This window comes from Puma concolor, chromosome C1, assembly GCF_028749965.1.
Source record: "Puma concolor isolate L17-30 chromosome C1, mPumCon1.1.hap2, whole genome shotgun sequence".
Lineage (NCBI taxonomy): Eukaryota > Metazoa > Chordata > Mammalia > Carnivora > Felidae > Puma > Puma concolor.
In genome coordinates, this window is record NC_141674.1 from 52204269 (window position 1) to 52212034 (window position 7766).

A 7766-nucleotide genomic window follows, 5' to 3' on the forward strand; every position below is an offset into this window, starting at 1 on the left:
GCCCAGAATCTAGTCGGCGAAAGGCAGGTCCCTGCACAGCTATGGGCTCCAGCCCTTCCGCCCCGGCGGCATCCCGCAGCGAGGACTGCGGGAACCTTCCGGCCTCCCACCTGGGCCGCTGCTTTGCCTCCTTCCGGCCCCGGGAGGTTGCGCTGGTGCTACAGTCAGCCCGGAAGGGGGAAACCCGTGGCGGGTTCCCCAGTCCAGGGTGGTCGCGGGAAAATCCGCTGCCTTGGCTGGAAATCGATATTAAGCGGTTGGGCCGGCACAGGCGACGGACGTCGGGGCCGCAGCCAGTAGGTCCTGCATGTCTCATCATTTAGCTAATCGAGTCGAAAAGTTTCTGTAAGGGCCAGACCCGGCATCAGATGGTAACACTGATTGAACAAGAGATTAGCACAATAGATCTCTAACCGAGGGGAAGCGTTGCTTTTCACGCTACGCGCCGTAATTAATGGTATGAATCAATTAATTTGACTTTTATTGTGTCGAATGAAAAAAGCGCAACAAATGGAACTGGCGGCTGGGAGTTGTTCACCCCCCACCCCTTCCTCCAGGGAGGTTCCAATGAGACACCAGGGAATGGACGGATCAGGCCAGGTCTTGGCCGAGGGAGGGTGAGGCAGCGACCAACCGCGCCGAGGAGTCCTGAGAGCCAGCCCTGGCGGACAGCAGAATCGAAATTAGGCTCATTTGGAGGCTACTTTAAGAAGGCTGCCGAGGGCAGCCCCCGGAGCCGCTACACTCCCACTCCCACGCTCAGGCGCTCTCTCTCTCTCAACACACACACACACACACACACACACACACACACACACACACACACACACACACACGGCACGCGTCCACGAGAGCCCAGCTTCTTGGGCTGTAATGGGGCTTGGGGCCCACGCCTGGCATTGGAGCTGGACAACTGAAGCTATGTAAAAGTAATTTCTGAATTTCAGATTTCGGATTTCTTTTTTCTTTTTTGTCCTTCCAACCTTCCTTTTGTAATTATTGCGTTGCTCGGACAGTTGCAGCTGGGTGCAGGGGGCAGCCAGCTCGCGCCACTCCCGTCGGTTTCACGGAAGGCTGTCTAGATGGCATTGTAAACGGTTCGCACCTGCGGGGCCACAAAGAGGTGCTGCTGCGGAAATCAACTCAGAGATACATTTTAGGGTCAGGTACAAAGGGGAATCGGGAGGATCATTTAAACACAAAAAAAACTTTGGAGTTCCGCGGCTGTCTCTGGATGGAGTAACTGCCCCCCTCCCCCCAATCCCCAGTACAAACCAGGAATGTCCTGCGAAATGGAGATCCAATGGACTAGTGTTATAGCCAGGAAATTATCTAATGGAGATGAAAGTCAATCTATGTGTCTCACTGCCTATAATGAAGTAAGTTTACGGATTTTTTTTTCTAGGCCAAGGATTGAGAGCGTCGTAGGTGAGAGACACAGACTGAGGGAATCAGAAGCACCACTGTCCACCAGGAATTAAATCGGTTTCCCAGCGTCTTCTGTAAATATTTCACCAACTATTTCCTCTCGGACCGCTCGCTCCCCTTGTGCTCCTTCCTCTGGTGAGGCCAAAATTCTCCTCCCAGGACTTAGCGGACAGACAGGACTTGGGTTCAAGGAGCCCGCCACGGCCGGCCCGCTCTGGCAGCTCGCTGTGAGGCGGCCTAAAACTTCGGAAGGAGAGGTGGCGCATCGCGGACTCAGCAGGTCAGGAGCACTATCCCGAGGTGCGAGGTCCAAGCGCACGCACTGGCAATGCCACGCACCCGTGGTGGTTTTGCGAGCCTCCACCCTCAACCCCAGTTAAATCCCCACAGCCTTTCCTACCATCGATTTTCCTTGCCAAGGAAACTCGGTGTGTACCAGCCGCATCCTCGCCTCCTCCACCCGCTCTGCTACTGGTTTCCGCGGGAAGTCAAATCTTGGAGGATTTACCTAAGCCTTAAGAGGAAAGAATCCACGTGAGTTAGCAGCAACTGAGAGCCTAGCCCACCCGCACGCTCGAGGCCGCCCCCCATTCCCAAGAGGCTGGGCCCCGCCGCCCGGTGAAGTCACACCGCCAGCTCCCGGCGTCCCAGCCCGAGCGCGGCGTCCAAACTGGAGGCCCGGAATCCTCTACTTCGCTCCGCTCGACTTACCCAGGCCGCTGCCAGTCCCGGCTCCTTCCCCAGCGCCTCATTTCCGACTTTTTCACTTGCTAAGTCGTTTAACAACTCCCAGCTGCTAGTTACAGCCTCTTTATTTATAGGTTCGCTGTTATTTTACGTCGTTTTTATTTCTCTCGGCAACTATTCTAATAGATTAATCAATAACTATTTTCTGACCTTCGGGAACCCCAGCTGACGCTGTTGTGGCCGCGCGGGGAAAAAATTTATATATATATATATATATAGAAGCACGCTCACATCTAGCGGGGAAAGCAAAGGCAGGACCCAGGTGGTTTGGCTTTGAGGGGAAAGGGAACGCGTCACCTCAGTAATTGTCTCCGCCGAAAGAGCACCGAGACAGAAGGGGATCTGAAGTCTAATTAGCAACACGGAGCCGGATGAGCAGCCCTTACTCAAGAGCTAAAAAGAATCAAACCCCAAAAACAAAACGGAGGCTACTAAGTTTTTCCTTAAAAAAAAAAGGGGGGGGGGATGAGAATCTCGTTCGGTGTTGCCCAGTCCCAGCCTAAGGAGTGTTGGCAAAGTGGAGAAGGGGGAAGGGAGAGGGGGCAGGGAGGGCAGGGCAGCGAGAGCCGCAGGGTCCCGCGGACGCTCCCAGGCCCACGCCCTCACGCGCTCACAACCACCCTCCAGCACTCACACCCACAGGCTCCCTCGACCCCTGAGCAAGGCTCCAGCCTAAGCTGGGGTCCAGGGTGGGCCAGGACGCCCTCGGAGCCCTCGGGATGCTGGCGCACCGTGCGGCGCTGAGTTGCGCGTCCCTCGTCCCTTTGTTGACAATTCCCTGAACCAACTTGAGTTTGGCCGGCTCCACCGCGGCCCTGACGTCACGCGCGGTCACGTGGCCCCGCCTCCCGCTGGATCTTTAAGTAGAAAGTAATCTATCAGGCCAGTCCTTAAAACGGGACTTTCGACTACGGGGGCTCGGCGTCCCTGACACCCCCCTCCCCCTGTTGCCCCTGTCCGCGCCCTCCCGAGCTGTTGGGCGCCCGGCGTCCCGCGCCCGCCTGCGCCGCTCTTGCTCTCCACGCCCGGGCCAGAGGCCGAGGAAGGCGGGCGAAGTGAGGGGGCGCGGCGTGGAGAAGCCGCCGTGGCCCGGAGCGGCATCGAGCACCTAGTACCGAGAGCCAGGGACAGCAGGAGTTTGAAGAGCGCGGCCGCGGGGGGCGGACGGCAGCGCCCGCGCCGCGCGATGCCGGGCTGCTAAGTGTGAGCCAAGCCGGGAGGGCCCCGAACCACCTACGTCCCCCTCCCCTCTCCCATCTTTCCGGAGCACCCAAGCCCCCTTCCCCTGAGCTCGGCGGCAGCCCCTGACGACTCCCATCGCCCGCCGCTCCTTCCCCGCCGCCGCCACCAACCCCGAGGAGGGATGACCCTCTCCGGCGGCGGCAGCGCCAGCGACATGTCCGGCCAGACGGTGCTGACGGCCGAGGACGTGGACATCGATGTGGTGGGCGAGGGCGACGACGGGCTCGAGGAGAAGGACAGCGACGCGGGCTGCGATAGCCCCGTGGGGCCGCCGGAGCTGCGCCTGGACGAGGCGGACGAGGTGACGCCAGCGGTACCCCACCACGGGCAGCCTCAGCCTCCGCACCAGCAGCCCCTGGCATTGCCCAAAGAGGCGACTGGAACCGGGGCTGGGCCAGGGGGCGAGGCGGGCGCTTCCGAAGCTGACGGCTGCAAGGGTGGCGTTGGCAGCGAGGAGGGCGGCGGGAGCGGAGGCGGGCCCGGCTCGGGCAGCGGTGCGGCGGGAGGCCTGGCCCCCAGCAAGCCCAAGAACAGCCTGGTGAAGCCGCCCTACTCGTACATCGCGCTCATCACTATGGCTATCCTGCAGAGTCCGCAGAAGAAGCTGACCCTGAGCGGCATCTGCGAGTTCATTAGCAACCGCTTCCCCTACTACCGGGAGAAGTTCCCCGCTTGGCAGAACAGTATCCGCCACAACCTCTCGCTCAACGACTGCTTTGTCAAGATCCCCCGCGAGCCGGGCAACCCGGGCAAGGGCAACTACTGGACCCTGGACCCGCAGTCCGAGGACATGTTCGACAACGGCAGCTTCCTGCGGCGCCGGAAACGCTTCAAGCGCCACCAGCAGGAGCACCTGCGCGAGCAGACGGCGCTCATGATGCAGAGCTTCGGCGCTTATAGCCTGGCGGCGGCAGCAGGAGCCGCGGGGCCCTACGGCCGCCCCTACGGCCTGCACCCCGCGGCCGCGGCTGGCGCCTACTCTCACCCGGCTGCTGCGGCGGCAGCGGCAGCGGCCGCGGCGCTCCAGTACCCATACGCGTTGCCGCCAGTGGCACCCGTGCTGCCGCCTGCCGTGCCGCTGTTGCCCTCGGGCGAGCTGGGCCGCAAAGCGGCTGCCTTCGGCTCGCAGCTCGGCCCGGGCCTGCAGCTGCAGCTCAACAGCCTGGGCGCTGCGGCGGCCGCCGCGGGCACGGCGGGCGCTGCGGGCACCACGGCGTCACTGATCAAGTCCGAGCCGAGCGCGCGGCCGTCGTTCAGCATCGAAAACATCATTGGCGGGGGCCCGGCGGCGCCCGGGGGCTCGGCGGCGGGCGCTGGGGGCGCCGGGGTAACTGGGGGCACTGGGGGCGGTGGGGGCGGCAGCGCAGCACAGTCCTTCCTGAGGCCGCCCGGGACCGTGCAGTCCGCGGCGCTCATGGCCACGCACCAGCCGCTGTCGCTGAGCCGGACGACGGCCACCATCGCACCCATCCTGAGCGTGCCGCTCTCTGGACAGTTCCTGCAGCCAGCAGCCTCGGCCGCGGCTGCTGCCGCCGCTGCAGCGCAAGCCAAATGGCCCGCTCAATAGGGACGTGCCGGTGGCTGGGACCGAGGGCCGGGCGGCTGCCCGGGGCGGTGGCTGCACTTCTAGTCTGCGCGCCCCGCCCCGGGCCCGGCCCCCCTGCCCAATCCCGGACTCTGCCTCTCTTCCATTTCCTCCCCCCGACCCCTCAACACCGACCTTCGGCGGCCTCCACCCCCTTGCGCACACCTAGGCTGGCGGAGCAAACACACCGCACGCCCGCCGGGAATAGCTTTCTGTACAGGTAAAACCGAAAAACCGAATTTTCCGAAAATGTACCCCGACGGCTCCTGCTCTCAGTACCGTGGGGGTGGGAGGGAAATTCTTTGTACATATTTGTATAAAAATTATTGACTTTCCTTTTGGGGTTCTTATTTTTTTAAGAAAAAAAATTCAGTAGATTTAGAGCTCTGAACTTTCATTTTTTTTGAAGGTTCACTCTCCGCAGTTTTATGTGAGAAGAAAATGTATAGAGACGTTGGGAGATTTTAAATATAAAAAAAATTTTCAAAAGGCGAAAAGTGTCATTCTATTATAAAAGTCTGTTTATATATGAATGAATATATATGGTATTCTAAATGTTATTCCATCGTGTTGTACACAACTTTGTAAATAAATTTTTAAAATGCTTACCCTAGTGTTTTATTTAGAGGTCTGAGGTAAACGACAATATTTTAAAATTGTGTTTACATTTTATCTTTCCCAAAAATTTGAGGAGTTTCAAGTAATGACCCTTTCAAACTTAGCTATGCGTAATTTGAGTGTAGGAAAAATTTAATTGGAGAAAGGAAAGAATATGCCTAATTTAAATCGTATTAATATTTTTCTTTTAGTTTTTACATAAAATTGGAATGTGGGTGAGGATCTTGTTCATAGCAACCCATTAAGTCTGAATGACCAGATATTTCTATAGACAAAAATAAGCTGCCGTTAAAAAAAAATAACCTAAGTCTAAACAACAGCACAATCTTTTTTTTTTTTTAATACCAGACTTCTGTCTTCCATAATGAGAGTCCTTGGTTATTTCAATTATTCTTTCAAAAAACATAAATTACAAACATCCCCCCATTTTAGCATTTAAATCTTAAATTTTTGAAAGTATTTATTTTCATTCCCCTAGTGGAAGTGGTAAATAAACTCCAGTTTTTTGTTTAAATGTATGTTATGGCAGTTTAGTTTTTGCAGTGGAATTGTATTATCTATATTAACCTGATCAATAATACATAGTTGTCCTATTCTTTCATAATATTTTTAAATAATATACCTCTTTTGTATGGCAGTAATAAATCCAGACATAATTTTGATTTCTGAAGGATTTCTGTGCATGCCTCTCCCTCCAACCCGCAGTGTTCCGAAGGCCAAGGAATACTGGCCTTAACACCCTTTTAAAAATAGGTGCCCATCATCCCTTCCTCCTCCCCCCTTTTTTAAAAGTCTTGTTTTTTTTTTTTTAAATAAACTTAGGCTAGGTTAGTGTGAAATGAGAGATCATAGGGCAGGAATGGGGAGATGTCCTCCTAGATTATTTTTAATGTGCATTTCAGCTGTCGTAACCTTAAAAGTACTAAGGTAGAGAGAAAACATCTAGAGCGGGAAGCCGTTTCCCATCACCACCAACATATCCTCAAACGGCATCAATTCTAATTATTTTGTAATTAATTTAGCTGTTACAATTACTTATGCGAAATCGCTTTTTAAAACTGGAACGGGAAGCAGTGCTGTCAGCTCGGCCCTATGCGCGTCCTGCTTGCAAAACACAGCCAGTCCCTGTCGGTGGCGTCCACCTCGCCTCTTCGTCGTGGAGATGCCTCCCGGCTTCAGATCCGAGCCTTATTTCTCTACTATAGGCGTGGGCTACGGAGTCGCTTTGAAAGACGTGTCCTGGAAAATACCGAATCTGTTTTCCTGGTAAACAGTAAACATTATTGTGTCCTGAGTAAACATTCCTCCTGGATCAGGGTCCTAAAATAAAACAAGCTGCTGGGGGTGAGATAGTTTAACCTGATAAACAAGAACCTGATAATCAACTGCGGCCGAAAGAAGCAACAGTAACCTTCACGGAGAAGAGATTATGGACCACACAGTCTCCGGGCGGGTCCCCTCTAATCTCCTTTTACAAGGAAAACTAAACGGATCTAAATTTGTTTGTGTGTTGCAGCTATAAAAGTAACAAGTTGTTTCACAGTTGTGTCTGGCTAATCGGTTTTTACACAAACAGCAAATGGTACATGATTTGTGCAAACACATAGAGGTTATTTCTAATTTTAGCCGACACCCCTGGGAAAAGGGAAAGGCAGGGCTTCTTGAATTCACTTTTAGCCTCAAGAAGCTGCTGATCCAAGGCTTCTAAATGACATTGGATAACAGAGGCCTCATTCCATCCCTGATCCTTTGTTACTTATAAAATTACTCGCTCATATTTCCACGCATAGCAGCAATACCGGCCGAGCCTGAGCCCGCAGCTTGACACTCCGCCACAAGCCGACGCTTGAGATCCGCAGGGCTTTTTCCAGCGATGCATTAGGTGGCAGGGAGAAGAGGAGCAAAGATCCGCCGGAAACTTTCCTTCTAGCTACTTCTCAACCTTGAACTAGAGCCTGGAGATGGACCCCTTCCTTTATTTCTTGGAGAATAGGAAACTCTCAGATCCAGACCCCAAGCTGGCCCAGCGGCTGTTTAAAGTGCTGGCAGATGTCTGGGAGATAGACCTGGCTGTACTCCTTTGGAAAGCTCTTTTTGGTTTAAGCTTGTTAAACCACGAAGGTTTAGAGCAGAAGGGAAAATGCAA

The 7766-nt window shown here is 54.7% G+C and overlaps 1 protein-coding gene and 1 long non-coding RNA gene across 2 annotated transcripts; one reads left to right on the forward strand and one right to left on the reverse strand.

The window, feature by feature from the left end:
* Positions 1-451: 451 nt before the first annotated feature.
* LOC147578072 (uncharacterized) lies at positions 452-2395 on the reverse strand. Its single transcript, XR_015254753.1, has 3 exons — positions 2140-2395; positions 1829-1942; positions 452-1671 (listed from the first exon to the last, which is right to left on the reverse strand). It is a non-coding gene; the product is annotated as an uncharacterized LOC147578072 (long non-coding RNA).
* Positions 2396-2737: 342 nt separating this feature from the next.
* On the forward strand, positions 2738-5610 carry FOXD3 (forkhead box D3). Its single transcript, XM_086717176.1, has one exon. The coding sequence runs from the start codon at positions 3539-3541 to the stop codon at positions 4982-4984; it is 1446 nt and encodes a 481-aa protein (XP_086573302.1). The 5' UTR covers positions 2738-3538; the 3' UTR covers positions 4985-5610.
* The last annotated feature ends 2156 nt before the right edge of the window (positions 5611-7766 follow it).

Coding starts and splice junctions, on each gene's coding strand:
- FOXD3 (XM_086717176.1), top strand. CDS start 3,539: ATGACCCTCTCCGGCGGCGGCAGCGCCAGCGACATGTCCGGCCAGACG.